At 39.3% G+C, this 17,129-nt stretch overlaps 1 protein-coding gene across 1 annotated transcript in view; it reads right to left on the reverse strand.

Annotated features, from left to right (window-relative positions):
- Positions 1-17,129, reverse strand: part of PKP2 (plakophilin 2) — a 95,438-nt gene that overhangs the window by 19,299 nt on the left and 59,010 nt on the right. Inside the window, exons 7-9 of the mRNA XM_043563130.1 lie at positions 2,709-2,826; positions 1,677-1,841; positions 597-770 (exon numbers count right to left, since the gene is read on the reverse strand). Coding sequence (XP_043419065.1) covers positions 597-770; positions 1,677-1,841; positions 2,709-2,826 — 457 coding nt within the window. The remainder of the gene's footprint in view (positions 1-596; positions 771-1,676; positions 1,842-2,708; positions 2,827-17,129) is intronic.

A 17,129-nucleotide genomic window follows, 5' to 3' on the forward strand; every position in this document is an offset into this window, starting at 1 on the left:
CAAAAGAGCAAAGAGAACCCAGAGATAAAGTTATAATTACAATTGTTGGAGCACCTTACCTACCACCTTGGACTTTTCAGTTAAATGAGCCAAGAAATTACTCTTTTTTGCCCAGGACAGTAGGTAGGATTCTGAGACTTGTAACTGAAAGAGCTCTAATCTAAATATCTAGGAGTCTTTCACTCACAGCCTGACTTGGTTCTGTAGAAATGGAGGCTGAAAGTCCTAGAAAGCTGGAACTCTTGCTGGAAATTATAGAGAACTGTCTTAACCGAAGAGAGAAAAACTTTTGCTCTTACTTTACTACCTCATCTCTGAACCTGATGTAGGTATGTCCTACAGCGTCATTATTTTTTTTAATGTTTATTTTATTTTGAGAGACAGAGACAGCAGCGGAGGGATGGAGAGAGGAGAGAGAGAATCCCAAGCAGGCTCCACACTGTCAGCATAGAGCCCGACACAGGGCTCAAACTCACGAACTGTGACATCATGACCTGAGCCGAAACCAAGAGTCCGATGCTTAACCAACTGAGCCACCCAGGCACCCCAACAATGTCGTTGTTTTTAAAAAGCAGAAAAACAGGGGTGATACTCACTGGTCCACTTCCTGCTGTGAGATTCTGCAGAGCTCCCAAAGACGCTTCCTGAGTGTAGTTTCGGACGCTCTTGGCGATCAAGGACAGATACATCCTTATCACGATGGAATGCCACAGCCATTCCACACCCTTGGGGTTGCTCTTTTCTTCCGGCATTGGCATGTCCTGATATTGCTAACCACATACACAATGAAATCCAGAATTAATGCCTTCGAGTCATTTCTACAATTCCACACCCAAACCAAGAGAGCAGAAATACCATCTAGTCTAGAGAGACTAATACTTTGCATAATAACAAGCGGCTGGTACGGAAATGAAAAGGCAAATAGGTATCATATCCAATCAGTTAACTTTGAGCTCACAATGACTGTTTCTCCTTAACAACATCCTGTAAACCTCCCAACTTTACATTTCATAGTGAAAGAGAATCTAAGAGAATTAAGCATAGGCTATTCTAGAATAGTTTTCAGGCTGCTGTTAAGCTAGAAGCTAAATTAGTCACAACCACCCTGGAGATAAGAAAAACAGGCCTCTTTCCCAAGTCTTGTGAAGTTGTCTGGGATAACATCAGGATTCTAAGCTTACCAGTTGCTCTCCAAGTTCACAAATACACACCACGATAGTCTGAGGAATAGGAGGGGTGACATTCTTCCAGTTTTCACAAAATGCCAGAATGCACAGTATTTCTTCGTATGGGTGTACTTTTAGGATATCCAGAGCCAACCATCAGGGTCGCTATTAATGTTAAGCAATTTCTACACCACTGACTATACTATATTAAGCTTATTTCCTAACTTAGAAAGCATACAGCAGTATGACGTTGCGGTGAACAATGCAAATCTGGAGCCAGACTGCCCAGGACTGAATTCTATCCCCTCTACTAATTTCCTAAATTTTTCTGGGAAAATTCATTAACCTTTCGGTACTTCTGTTCCCTCATCAGTAAATGAGGATACCAACAATGCACACCTCATAAGGTGGATGTAAGGATTAGAATTAATTAAAATAGTGTCTGAGATACACTAAGTACTCAGAAATACACACATACACACTTTGGCTTTCAAAGTCTTCCCAACGTACCTCTTTTATTTTCCTGCTTCGACTGCCAAAACACCCAATACTTTTGTTGTTGTCGGCCTGGATAGTCCGATTTTGAATATAGATACTCTGGGAATATCTGTCTGGGAGCTCTGTCTCCAGCTGGTAGGAGAGGTTATGAAGAATGCACACACAGTTCTCCGTGGCCTGAGAAAAGAGGATGTGCATATTGACCACATACACATAGATGCCCCTTTGCACGTATGCTATCACCTATCACAGGACTTACTAGGTTTTAGATCTTACACAGTTTACTGGATGCTGTAGGGTGTGCTTGGACTGTGGGGTTCCCTGGGTGCGGGGAGTGGAAAGAGTATGGCTAGATCACGAACGGTCATGAGCACAGTATTAGGACATAGAGGCTGACTTTCTTACAACCCTGGAGAGCCTTTCTAGTTCACTTTTAAGGGTGTGTTCAGAACGATTCTATATTTTAAGATACATAATTTAGTAGTCACGTGGAGCTGGAAAACTGAAGCTATTGTTTACAGGACCAGTTAGGGGCTACTGCAGTGATCAGTATGAAAGATGCACAAACCAGGGCAGCAGCAGCAGTATGAGGGAGGAATGGACGAACTGGAGGGCGTTTCTGAAGTGGAGCGCACATGGTTTGCTGCCTGGTGGATACGGGATGTGAGGAAGGAAGGTAGTCGGAGATTACTCAGATTTCTGCTTTCATTTCGTGGATGGTGATAATTGTTAAGAAGGATTATTCAGAGAAGGACCAAGTTTGGGAGTAAGAGAAGAGATGAATTTAAGTTCATTGCTGCACATGTAGCACAGGCCTCCATTCAAATATCTACACAGAGTTGTTAAATGGCTAATTGTAAATTTGGGTCTGGAAAGTAGACGAAAAAATGGGGTTAGGCAGATTTTAATATTTCTAAGCATGGATGGGATATCTTAAGCTTAGCAAATGGGTTAATGCCAAATAGCTACTTCCAGAACACTCTGAAGAGTCTTAGTAAGACAAAGTAGGTAAATCAAATGCAAGATATTTAACGCGTGAATCACCTTGTCATCTGGCTGGTAATCTGCAATGGTTCCTCTAACATAATGAACCAGCGAGTCGATCAGTCCATCACACCTTCTCATCACTTTCCTCCCATCAGGGCCTGCTGAGCTCATGTTTCTACCAGGAAAAACAAACAACCAACCATAAGACTTAAGCTGTGTATCTAATAGGCCTTTGTTTCAAAGCTTTATTTGATTGATGCTTCTTCCACGTGTCTGGAAAACTGACAAATATGCAAAAGTGTGGCAGACACTTCCTGGGGTCAATTAATTATCAATTTCTCAATGGTTTTCAAATCTGGACACAACTTCTAACTATATTCATATAACATGTCACGTCAATAAAAGCTTTCTGTCTACTTCACTCTAAGCACCAAGGTCATAGCATCATTTACTTAATCTGCAGTCCATCTCTGAGAGGACAGATATGAGGCAAACATTTTGCAAGTAAAAGAACAAATGGTACATTAGACACAGTATAGTAGATGTCCAAGCCCCAACCTGTTCCGTGTCTTAACTCTAAGTAACTTAAAGTTACTTAAATTCTCTGGGCCTCAATTTCCACATTTATAAAGACATGATGTTGGACTATATTATTTTGATGTTTTGTAGATTTCAGTGTAAACAATTACTGACAAATATCAACTCAGATGTTCTAAAATGTGATGATTTAATAGCTAAAATGGCAGACAGATGTGACAAAAGTGTAAAGTTCCACAGTTAAGACCTAAGTCAAAAGCATGACCTATAAATATCTTTGTACATAGTCTATTTCTAATTTTGCTAGGTCATGACATCTTTCTATAAACAGTAACTACATCTACAAGTGGAGATTGCTTCCTTATAGAGAACTGAAATGTATCAAATACAGCAAAGTAATTTATTTGGGGATCATATTTCAAATTCAGATCACGTTTATACTCTACTATTATTATTACTATGTTCCTCTGGGTTAAGGTTTTCTTCTTAGCATAGCAATTAAAAAAGTTGAATTCCCCACAGTGTTAACACTTCTGTCAACAAAAATGGCACAAAAGCAGCATCTTCACATTCTTTGAATTTTGAGAATCACCCTTTGGCTAACTTTAATTGCTAAGAACTAGTCCTATAAAATTTATCAGACTCGTTCTTTTTACTGGTAGGTAGAACATTCAAAGGATATTCAAAAGTTTTTATTTACAATGTCGCTGTCATTCTGAACATCAAAAGAATTACAATTCTGAGAACTTTTGGGTTATTCTTCATCTTTAAAATAATAGGTTGTGGGGTGCCTGCATGGCTTTCAGTTGGTTGAGCATCTGGCTCTTGGTTTTGGTTCAGGTTATGATCTCATGGCTTTGTTGATTCCTGCATTGGGCTCTGTGCTGGCCGTGCAAAGCCTACTTGGGATTCTGTCTCCTGCTCTCTCTGCCCCTCCCCAACTCATTCTGTCTCTGTCTCTCTCAAAATAAATAAACTCAGGGGCGCCTGGGTGGCTCAGTCGGTTAAGTGTCCGACTTGGCTCAGGTCATGATCCAACAGTTTGTGAGTTCGAGCCCCATGTCGGGCTCTGTGCTGACAGCTCAGAGCCTGGAGCCTGCTTCGGATTCTGTGCTTCCCTCTCTCTCTGCCTCTCCCCGACTTGTGCTTTGTCTCTGTCTCTCTCAAAAAATAAATGTAAAAAAAAAAATTTTTTTTTGAATAAAATAAACTTAAAAAATAAAATAACATATTGCACCAAGCAATTTCAAAAGCCTTTCTGCCCCCAAATACTGCTTTCGATACATACAAAGAACAAATGTGCCCAGCATTGTGTTAAGAACTAGTGGGAACAAGAAAGCACACACAGCATTGTATCCTGCTCCCGCGAAGACCACATCTATAGGATGAAATCAGTGATACAAGACTGCTTTTAACCCACAAAAATGCAAGTTCATGATTCAACCTAAGAGTCGAGGAGAGAATGGTTGCTGGATCAATACAATGAATTTTTTTTTATATGGAATTTATTGTCAGTTCCCATACAACACCCAGTGCTCATCCCAAAAGATGCCCTCTTCAATGCCCATCACCAACCCTCCCCTCCCTCCCACCCCCCATCAACCCACAGTTTGTTCTCAGTTTTTAAGAGTCTCTTATGCTTTGGCTCTCTCCCACTCTAACCTCTTTTTTTTTTCCTTCCCCTCCCCCATGGGTTTCTGTTAAGTTTCTCAGGATCCACATAAGAGTGAAAACATATGGTATCTGTCCCTTCTCTGTATGGCTTATTTCACTTAGCATCACACTCTCCAGTTCCAGCCACGTTGCTACCAAGGGCCATATTTCATTCTTTCTCATTGCCACGTAGTACTCCATTGTGTATATAAACCACAATTTCTTTATCCATTCATCAGTTGATGGACATTTAGGCTCTTTCCATAATTTGGCTATTGTTGAGAGTGCTGCTGTAAAAATTGGGGTACAAGTGCCCCTATGCATCAGGACTCCTGTATCCCTTGGGTAAATTCTTATCAGTGCTACTGCTGGGTCATAGAGTAGTTCTATTTTTAATTTTTTGAGGAACCTCCACACTGTTTTCCAGAGTGGCTGCACCAGTTTGCATTCCTACCAACAGTGCAAGAGGGTTCCCGTTTCTCCACATCCTCTCCAGCATCTATAGTCTCCTGATTTGTTCATTTTGGCCACTCTGACTGGCATGAGGTGATATCTGAGTATGGTTTTGATTTGTATTTCCCTGATGAGGAGTGATGGTGAGTATCTTTTCATGTGTCTGTTGGCCATCTGGATGTCTTCGTTAGAGAAGTGTCTATTCTACAATGAATTTTTAACTTTAACAAAATCCCTTCTGTGACTCTGGTTTTCATTTGACTATTCTAATTACAGATTCACCTCTTTATTCTCTTTAGTTTTTACTGTACCATTGAAAAAAGAAAACTCATGGGTTCGTAAACTGTAATTCAAACCATTTTTACTGTAGGTTTTTCCCAAGAAATGATCATTTGAACCAAGATCCCGTATCCACTCTTTGAAGAAGCTTGACAGAAACTGAAAAAGCATCTTTTCCAGTCATCTCATTTTATACCTGGAGAAACTGAGGTCCACAGAGTTTAAGTTACTTTTCTGGATGATAGCACAGTAGTAGTAACGTCAGGATAGGAGAGCTGTTCTTTATTCTCCAGAATAGAGCACACCTCGTCTAACATTTATTCACTCCGCCATTTGGTTAGCAAACACCATATGTCCCCCAACTCTGAGACAATGCTATCACGTGTTTGAAAGCTTCCCTTTGACCTTTGCAACCTCTGGCTTGGAGAAATGGCAGTAGTTTAAAATTGCTTTGACAAATCAAAAGATTTCTCACTAGCTGAAGCCATAATACACCTTGCAGATGGATGGCTTAACTTCGTTAAACTTCAAAGTGTTTATTTTGGGTGAGAATGGTAATTCAAATTGGCAGGACTGCCAGTTCACACACATGAACTGCTGTCTTGCAGTTTGGTATTATCCAGACTCTGCTTGCTTTTGAAATGGGACTTATCAGGATTTTCTGGCAGTTGATACCTTTGTTGACAGAAAGTGCATGGAACCCCACTGCTTCAGTCATTTGCTCCTGCATATCAAAAATAGTTCCTACCTTACTTAACCACCCAGAAATATGAACGATAAGGGTGGATTATTTTATAGTGCTATATCCACGAATAGAAGTCACTAGTCAGAAAGGAATTTGCTATTGCACCACTCTGAAAAGAAGCAGTAATTACTAAAATGATATATCTATTTTAAAGTACTAAAATAGTTTTTTCAATAGCTAGTATTTAAGCTTGTGGGAATCAGAGAATTAAACCATGATGATCTTAGGCAGAATGGAAGCTTTTACAATGTATCTCCTGAATCCTAAAAAATATTTCTTTGTAACTATTCCTTACATGTAGCCCAATGGAAGTTTAATATGAAAAAAATCCCAAAGTTATAAATGGAACAATATCAAGTATCAATATGTCAAAACAAAAATCCTATTGAAAAGTAAAAGAGAATGAGCAAACACACGACTCATTAAAAATTGATCAGAGTTACCAATGAATATATTAGAAATGCTTAGTGTCTATGGCATTAATTAAATGATGCATTTACTTTCTCTGGTATAATCTAGCCAAAGTCTTAGTAAGTATGTGGGCAACTTCCAGGAAGCTGAAACCTCATGCTGTTGGTACACTGAAATTTAAAAACCAGGTCCTTAGGGGCACCTGAGTGGCTCAGTCAGTTAAGCGTCTGACTTCGGCTCAGGTCATGATCTCATGGTTTGTGAGTTCCAGCCCCACATCAGGCTCTGTGCTGTCAGCTCAGAGCCTGGAGCCTGCTTTGGATTCTGTGTCTCCCTCTCTCTGCCCCTCCCCCACTCACGCTGTGTCTCTGTCTCACAAAGACAAATAAATGTTAAAAAAATTTAAAAGAAAAATAAACAAAAAAAATAAAGACCAGGTCCTTGGAGTGGGGGTTGGAGGCAGGTGGCTGGGGCCTCAGAAGAAGGAATATAAACTCATTGCACCAAGGCAGGGAATATAAACACATTGACCAAGGCAGGGCTGTTTTGGAGCTCTTCACCTTCACTGAGTCAGACTGGGAGGACACCAGTTTGATCAGTTGCTTGTGATCTTAATACACAAGAAGGTATTGGGGCGCCTAGGTGGCTCAGTCGGTTAAGCGTCCGACTTTGGCTCAGGTCATGATCTTGCGGTCTGTGAGTTCGAGCCCTGCGTTGGGCTCTGTGCTGACAGCTTGGAGCCTGGAGCCTGCTTCGGATTCTGTGTCTTCCTCTCTCTCTGACCCTCCCCCGTTCATGCTCTGTCTCTGTCTCAAAAATAAATAAACGTTAAAAAAAAAAAAAAAAAAAAAGGAGGTATTAAGACACCTTAATACACAAGGTATTAAGAAGAGTTTTTCTGGTAATGTGACCTGTAATAGGTGGGGAAAAAATAGAATCTGAACCCTCTGTACATCTCTGAACAAAACCTCACATATTTAGGAGGATTCGGGTGTTTTATCCAAAAGCGAATCAGTGATTTCGTGACTCTCTCTGCGACCACTTATCTCCCACATTCCTGAGTGTCACAATGAAAAGAAGAAAAGAAAACCAAACACCCTGGACCTTGCTAGAATTAAAAGAAGAATGGTATATCCTTGTTAAGATTAATGACAGGTTGACTAAACCTTCAATTCATACGGTGAACCAAAGAATGGACAAAGTCAAATGATAAAAATAACTGCAATTTAGTGTGTGTGACAGATAGAATAGGCATTATATAAATATTATGATCTGTAATTTTCATAAAATTCCCCCAAATCACAGCATGCTAAAATCTCATTTGGAATCCTGACCTGTGACTCCTGTTTAAAATCAGAATTATCTGCTTCTAGTAGGATTTTTAGTGGCCCTTCCATCAACAATTATCTGTGTGTGGCTGCTTGTAGGCAGGCATGCTGTTACAACCAGTCTGCCAGCACTGAAAGAAAGTTTGTTACAACACAGAATGTTCAAAGCTCACTGTGTGGTGCATGGCCAACTAACTAGGGGAAATGAACACTGTATGTTAACTATACTGAAATTAAAAATTAAAAAAAAAATAAAAGGCTATAATTGTTTATCAATAGGAGAACGGCAGATAATAATATGGTTAAAGTCAATCTTTTTTTTTTTTTTTTAATTTATTAGAGAGAGCCAGAGCGTGAGTGCGTGTCTGCACATGTGTGCACACAAGTAGGGGAGGGGTAGAGAGAGAAGGAGAGAAATAAAATCCCAAGCAGGCTCTGCAGTGCAGAACCTGATGCGGGGCTTGAACTCACAAACCAAGAGATCATGGCCTGAGCCCAAGTCAGCCTCTTAACCGACTGAGCCACCCAGATGCCCCAAAGTGAATCTTTTTAAGAAACTTCACCAACAAGTAATTCTAAGAGGCAGAGATTTTTTAAAAATATTTTTAAAATATTTACTTACTTTTGGGGCAGGGAGAGGGCAGAGAAAGGAGACACAGAATCTGAAGCAGGCTCCAACTCATGGACCGTGAGATCATGACCTGAGCCAAAGACAGACACTTAACTATGTCACCCAGGCCCCCTCCCCCATTTTTTTTTTTAAATGGGGCAATGTCTACTGACTATAGGTGTGGTTTTCTACTAACACACAGTTTACATGTGTATCACATGCAAGACCTACTGCCTATGGGACCAGTCTTCAAGGTATAACCAAGCATACTGAAATAGTGATCACCTCAATGGTTTAAAAAATACTATGGCTACATCTTCACATTCACCAACAATTGTGGGATTTCTAATGTTATGTATCAGAAATTGTGCAGTAAGGCCTCAGTCCACTAAATGCTTGGTCAGAGTCCATTCTAAGACCCAACAGGCACTTGATAAGAGATTGGTGGATAAGGAGGCGTCCTTCTTCCTCTTGTTATTTGAGATTTAGGTCTGGGCTTTTGTTTATCTCTCAGCTGATATATATCAAACAGTTGGGCCTTGTCTGTGATTAACCCAGAGAAAGCAGCAGAGGCAGTCTGTTATTGCACAGAACAAAAGGGGAGCCTCATTTGAGCTGGCAGAGGGACAAAAACTCTTTGCCAAGAGAAGGGCTTGTCTGTTACCCTGAAGTCAACATCAGTTCCTGAAGGTATCTGCAAACATCAGCCAAAGTCAACTGTTTGGTCTGCAAACAGAAGCATCATTGGGAAGTAGAACAAAGCTCTCCCACCTACATATCTTGTTCCTTCCAGGACAAGGAACATTAACCGAACAAAGATATGTCAGCATCTATTATACATCAAGAAACCAGAAGGTAGAGGAGGAGAAAATCTGTCCTTAAAAATCCTTTAGTTTTGCTTTCCTGTATTTTTCAGGTCCTCCAAAAGTATTCTGAATAGTCAGTGCAGCCAGTAATAATCTGGTTGGCAGGTTAACAGTCATTTCTTTTGGATTTAGCTGGCTGTTCAAGATAAAATGCCAAATTACATTTCAAATCAATTATCAAGAGCAAACTCATTTTTAAAATATGCCCAGAAGCCACTGGAACTTGGGTAGACACTCTTGACACCTAAGGGAGACATCTGGGTACCAGACTAAGATTGATAAAGGTGTTTAAGTCCTAGCGAAAATCATATGATGCTCAGATAGTCTGTACCTCCAAGACAGCCATAGACTTTAACCACAGGATAGCAACAAAGTCATCAGCTGCTTTATCCAAATACATCAACCTGCTCATTTTTTTTAAATAATGATGAATTACAAAATTTTTAATAGTAATTCTGACTATGATAAGAGTTTCTTTGACAAAGAGAAATGTCATATAATTATTGAGAAGTACAATTTTTAATCTGGGCCTATCTGCTAAGGGCATGGATAGGACAGGAGAAAATTGAGTCTGAAGAACTGAGACCTTTTCAAGGATTGTCATTGTGCTGTTTGACAATTCTAATGTGACATATACTCTTAAGAGCACTGGGCTGAGGGAGATGAGAGAGGGATGAAAACATGGCTGTATTTGCTTGGTTTGATGTTTGATTTGTTTGCTTTACTATCTTACTGATGAGAGATTTCAAATTTTTTTTTAAATGTTTTTATTTATTTTTGAAGGAGACAGACAGAGCATGGGGGGGGGGGGGGGAGGAACAGAGAGAGAGGGAGACACAGAATCCGAAGAGGGCTCCAGGCTCTGAGTTGTCAGCACAGAGCCTGATGCAGGGCTCGAACCCATGAACTGTGAGATCATGACCTGAGCCGAAGTCGGATGCTTAACTGACTGAGCCACCCAGGTGCCCCACTGATGAGAGATTTCAAACTGATGATCTGAAATCTCCAAGATTTAGATTATTAAAACATTTTTTAAAATCCAGATTTTATATACCCATTTATTTTTTAAATGTTTACTTTTGAGAGAGAGTGTGTGAGTGGAGGCAGAGCAGAGGGAGAGGGAGAAAGAATTCCAAATAGGCTCCATGCTGTCAGCACACAGCCTGATGCAGGGCTTGAACCCACGAACTGTGAGATCACAACCTGAGCCAAAATCAAGAGTCAGATGCTCAATTGACTGAGCTACCCAGGAAGCTCTTATATATCCATTTAAATACAACTTACACCTTTTAAATTTATGTGAAGAGACATTTACAAAATAATTTAATCCGTTAAACTACACATTTGTTTCTATATTATTGGGGATCAAGAATTCCTGTCCCCCAAGAATTCTGATCCTCCCAGCTGGACTAAAAATCAAATTGACATGACACAGATTTAGAGGAGAAAATCAAATAGCATATTTACAGGGAATCTACACATTCATGGAAATTCCAAAGACAGGCATAATGAAGTATATGAGTCATTCTGAACTAAGAAGTGGGTAGGGGTCTGGGACTTCAGAGGAATATAATTTACAGGGCAGTAAGAAAAGAGCAGATGTTTGGTAATTAGATGTTTGTCCTGCCATACAGATGGGTCGGATAAAATTTATCTCTGCTAATAACCCTTATTTCGGAAAGACCCCTAATTTAGGGTATTCTATGTAGTTAACAAAGGGGCAAAATTTTCTCTAGAGCCCACAGGATCTTGATTGCCTTCAGCTCAAAACAATCTTCATGTCAAGGTGGGCCCTCTTAGGGTGGTCTATCCTTGACCCCCACAATATCTAAAATGTACCACATATAAAATGCAATTATAACTGATAGTATAACATTGCTGTAAATATTGCCAATTCCATTACATATGGTGTACAGGAGTAAATTTTGTCGCCCCAAGGAATGCCTCTTTGACATATTATTTTAAGCTGGTTATTTTTAAGAAGCAGCAAACACAGGAGAAGGTCTGCAAAGCAAGTGGAAGTTACACTTTTGTAAGAGACATTTACATTTGTAAGGGAAATCTCCATTTGTGAAGGTGTCTCCTAGCTATATTGGCAAGTGGGGGAAGACTCTAAATCTCTAAAAAATTATCAATGGAGAAAGCATGAACTTAAAACTGCATAACAGCCTTATTCTTGTTTACTGTGGTTTGCCTGGTAACTTCGCTGACTCCCACCCCCAACATCTTCTTGGTCTCTGACTGAAGATGATATTTAAGGTGATAGATTTAGCCATTTTGGGGAGTTACTCAGTTTTCCTGGGTTTCCCCCATGTATACAGGAGATAAACATTTTATTAAGCTTTTGTTTGACTTTCTCCTGCTAGTCTGTCTCAAGTCAATTTGATTGTTAGACCAGCCAGAAGAATCTTGAAGGGCACATAAAAAATTTTCCTCTCCATCAACAGACTTCAATATTGCTTATGTTTACATATCAAATGTGAAGAATTTAAATAATTAACCAAATACATGTGTTTGAAATTGATGATTCAATTGTCTTTATATTTCTGGAAAAACCACTCTGTAGGTTGAATTATGTGAATACTTCTATTAGGTTTTGGTATTGTTTACACTATCTTCTAGCTTTATATTAAATTATTTTCCAGAAATAAAGAACTACATTTAAATTACAATTTTAAAAAGTAGTTCTGGCTTGCTTTGGATCTATATTCTCACACACAAAAAAACTTATTTGATAATCAGGGAAACTAGACCCTAGTTTAAGTAATCTTAATTATTTAAATAATCATCTAGCATTATGCACACAGCTAGACCAAATAAATCCTTTTCTGTCATGAATATTCAGAATAAGGGATGAATGAGCACAAGTAAATAGAATGAAAATATATAATTAAGGAAATGCAGATTCAAAAAATTCTGAAGTTTGATATCTAGATATGTGTAAAATGAAATTCAGTAACACCGTATTTTTTAATACTCAACAAGATAGATATATTTGAATATATTACAATTTTACATAGAGACATTCTTTTTCCAGAGAGTAGGTGTACTGATATTCAGTACAGCCCCCCCTCCCACCCCATGACATTACTCTCAACCCTGTGGCTAATTAGGACACAAGACCGATAAGTACAGCTTTTCTTTTTTTTTAATTTTTTTTTTTAACGTTTATTTATTTTTGAGACAGAGCATGAGCAGGGGAGGGGCAGAGAGAGAGGGAGACACAGAATCTGAAACAGGCTCCAGGCTCTGAGCTGTCAGCACAGAGCCCGATGCAGGGCTTGAACTCACAGACCGCGAGATCATGACCTGAGCCGAAGTCGGACGCTTAACCGACTGAGCCACCCAGGCGCCCCAGTACAGCTTTTCTTTTTAAGGTAGTTTGCTTTCTCTGACCACTCAAATCCACCCCGGTTAGATTTACAGTAATAAGTGACAATGGAAGTTTCTTTTAAGACAGTTATAAATTTTAGTTTATATAATTATATTATACAGTCATCAAAACACATTTGCTATACTATGACATGTGGAGAAAATGAAGTTTGAATAATTTGCAAGGGAAATGTGGTAACCATTTGCTTCTCTAACTGGCATCTATGGGCACAAAATACAAGAATAAGAAAATCATCCTAAACAAAAAGGCAAAATTCTAGGGTGGTCTTCAATTATGGTGATAAGATTAATATGACTATATTGAAAAATGACAGAGACGAACCAGTAACAGAATGAGGAGCTGAAGATGGAGAGGGACATTCAAACAGCTACTCATCCTTTAAAAGCTCCTTCAATGTAACTTTCCAGTTAACTTTTTCCAACCTTCAGGCAACTCAATGCCTTGGTCTTTCATACCTTTTACACTTCTTATCAAATGGACTGTGACTTTTCTCTTCAGGTGCCTGTCTCTCCTACTAAACCTGGAGTTCCTCCAGGGCAAAGATAGATCTCATCTCCCTTTGAAATTTCAGAAATTTAAACAGTGCTCTGAATATAGCAGGCATTCAAGGAATAAATACAATGTTGGGTAAGAGGAAAGATAGACTAAGTGGTAAAATACCAAGAAAGCTGGACTAGTTTCCTTTCTCAAATTTCTGATAACTGGTTCTGTACTTGTGGGAGAATCACTGTCCGCTTAATTTCTTCAAGAATGAAGAAGGAGACTGCTAACAGAGGCTGCCTAGAGAGGTTTGTGTTTGGCCCAAAGTGTCTTCCAGAAGTTTGAATCTCACTGCTCTTGGAACAAGCATTTTTCCCGCCGTTCTCTAGTCTGACAGTTTCTGCCATTCCACATGGTCTTACACCTGTCCACAAGAAGTCCAATCTGAAGTCTGGAGGCATTCTAATTTCTGACCTCTAAGTTATTTCCACCCCTTCTCCTTTAAGAGAACAAAGACTGAGGAAAGAGGGGGAAAGAAATGAAAGGAAGGAAGGAGGGGAAGATAGAAGCCAGAAGAATAATATGGAGGAACAGAGAACAGTGGTAAATCTTTGGTAGAAATTTCAAACCTCCTCTGATAATAACCATTGGTTTTATTTGTCACATCCAAAGGTTTTCCAAAAGTGTGTCAATGAGGGAGGTGGAACATACAGATTTGACAGCCATGTCACATCAATTGCTAAGAAGTTACCCATATTAATTGGAAAGCAGGGGCTCATCACAATGAGTGTGCTTGTAGGAGAGGTGTTAAATCAAAGAAGGCAGCTAATGCTTTTTGGCAAATTTATAATTCTATGATTGTCACATAAGTCTTTTGGAATCTGAAATTCCCGGCAGAGTGTATCCTACTGATTGCAATGAATTATCAAATATTTTAACTGTTACACTTCTCACTCTAAATAAATAAAAATAATTTGAAAAAAATTTTCTCCATTCAAAAAAAAAAATGCTGAAGCTTTGGAATACCTTCCAAGAAAACAAAGGAATTGTTTCTTCTTTGAAAAGGGATGTATATAGAAAAAAATATGCTTGTACCCTAACTATCCACATTTTGATGGTAATTAACAGAAATTCAGATCTGGTGGTGTGCTGGTGAATGTTTATTTAACAACCAACTTTCTAGGGGCAAGGGAGTTGGGAGACCTCTGACTTGCACCATTTGCCAGTTTCTATGGTATAAATACTCCCAGTGGCTGATTTCAAGTTACCAACATGAGGTCACTGCCTATGGAGTTAAGAGATGCTGACGATCGCTTTTGCTGGCTCTAGCACAAGGTAGAGGGTACGATTTTATGTTTCCTCTCCTACCTTGGATTTTACTACTCTTAGGCTAGCATAATATTGTTTAGGAAACCTAAAGAAAGCACCACATCCCATGGAAAATGCTGCTGCAAGCAGACGTTAATCCTGTATATAAGAGATCTGACACCTGACGAGTATGCTGTACCTGACAGTCTCTCTGAATGATAAACTCTGCAGGTGCTCCTGTGTGAATGCAATCTCGCTGAGGCAGCTCCAGGTGGACAGGGCCACTGCCACAATTTCATCAACAAAGCAAGTGACTCATTCTATGCCATTGCTATATGCAGACCAAGGGAAGTCCTTCTCAAAACTGATCTCAGTGTCAAGTTAGTAAAGGGACAAAGTCACTGGTGCATGCGGTTTTTCTCCTAAGTAGATTGAAAAAATTTAGCTAGGCTAACCTGAGTCAACCATAATGCCAAGGATACTGCTCATGTGGCCAATTCATTTTTGGCTCTTATACTCTCTGGGGGACAGAATACCTCAAATAAACTTGTAGCAATTAAGATATTTGCTAACATTTATGACCTTCTTATTCAGCTTAGATTCACACTTGTTAGAACCAGTCAACACCTGTCTTAAAATCTTTTTTAGAGAAGCTGTGGTCAAAAATAAGCAACTGCTCAGCAGACACTTCTATTGTCATGGAAACTGAGGCTATTTGATTGCAGGTTCCCTAGAGGTCTTCTCTTACATTCTGCGCATTTGTCCTAGCACAGGTCCTAGAGGCTTTTATACTCATAGTGACAACATCTACCCTGATTTGCCTACAATGCCATCTCCTCTCATGGAAATTTCTCTCATTTCTTAGGCTTCATCCTTTGTACCTTCTCTGTTTATATGAAACGCAGTGTAGAGTTCCACTTGCACAGAACTTCTAAAACAAAAACAAGGAGACACGGATACAGTACTTTAAGACTTGAATGTGACTTTAAAACCTGTGAGGTTACAAGACTGTGAAGGGCAGATGTTTTATCCACACGAGCACAGTCTGTAGAAATGTGACAAACATGAATGTATTCATTTATAAATGTATTTGGCTTTGGAGACAGCCTTCCTGGATCTGATTCCAGCTTTGTCTCTTACTAGTTACATGACGTTGGGGAAAAATCATTAATCTAAGCCCCTCATCTAAAAGATAGAGAAAGCTTACTTTACAAGGGCCTCAGTATAAGAATACACTGAGAAAATCCTCATAAAGCATTCAGAACAGTTTCTAGAACATAATACACAATAAATGTCAGTTATTATTATTGTAAATTAGATATACAGGTGAAATAAGAACAGATACTTAAGCACATAAGATGGCATTCAATTTTGTAGATTTTTTGCTATATTCTGCTTCTGAAAGTAGTTCAAATCAGTGGTTCAGATTAGTTTTGCAAACGCTGTTTGAAATGGTTTCATACTGATGGGAGTGTATTCAGGTATCACATCTTCTGGAAAATGTGTGTGAACCAGGGCACTGCTACACTCAGACCATGCAAATCTTTTATTATTCTTCATTCATAAGGGGAAACTACACAAAGAAATTTGTTACTCACGTTTTTATCTTTATATTATTCACCTTCTCAATACACCCTTCCCATTGATATTATAATTCTTCTTCACACAGAACTCATATTTGTATCCTCCCATACTAGCTAATCTTGCTTACAGAAGAAAAAAATTAACTCCTTAACATGACCTTCAAGGCCCCCCCAATCTGGCTTTAGCCTATGTTTCCAACTTCTGTTTGATCACTTCCCATCACAAATTTGATACTGTTGCCAGACTTGATTATTCACTCAGTTCATCATTTTTTCATTTGCTCATTCATTTATTTTTTTAATTCAAATACTTTATACTTGTTTACTATATGTCAGAAACTTTGCTAGGTGTCAAGGATTAAAGATAAACAGAATGTGTAGACATGTTTGCATCTGTAGAGAAATGAGCTCAACGTGCAAAAGAAGAGGAAGCAGAGAGAAGATAGAAATTTTAAAAAAGAGTGAGGGGCACCTGGGTGGGGGGCCCAGTCCATCAAGTGTCTAACTCTTGATCTCGGGTCAGGTCATGATCTCTTGGTTCATAAGATCCAGTCCCACGTTGGGCTGAGTGCTGGCAGAGGAGCCTGCTTGGGATTCTTTCCCTGTCTCTGCCCCTCCCCCGTTCATTCTCCCTTCCCCCCACCCCCCCAAATAAATAAACTTAAAAAAAAAAAAAAGAGTGAGTCCCAGGGATGCTGAATTTCTGTCCTAGTCCTTGAGGTCATGGTTCCTCATGTACTTCCTTCACTTTCACAAGTGACTGTCAACATATCACCCACATGAGCCAATGAATCCTTATTTGGCTTGAGTGAGTTTGAGTTGAGTATCTGT

Source organism: Prionailurus bengalensis, chromosome B4 (genome assembly GCF_016509475.1).
Source record: "Prionailurus bengalensis isolate Pbe53 chromosome B4, Fcat_Pben_1.1_paternal_pri, whole genome shotgun sequence".
Lineage (NCBI taxonomy): Eukaryota > Metazoa > Chordata > Mammalia > Carnivora > Felidae > Prionailurus > Prionailurus bengalensis.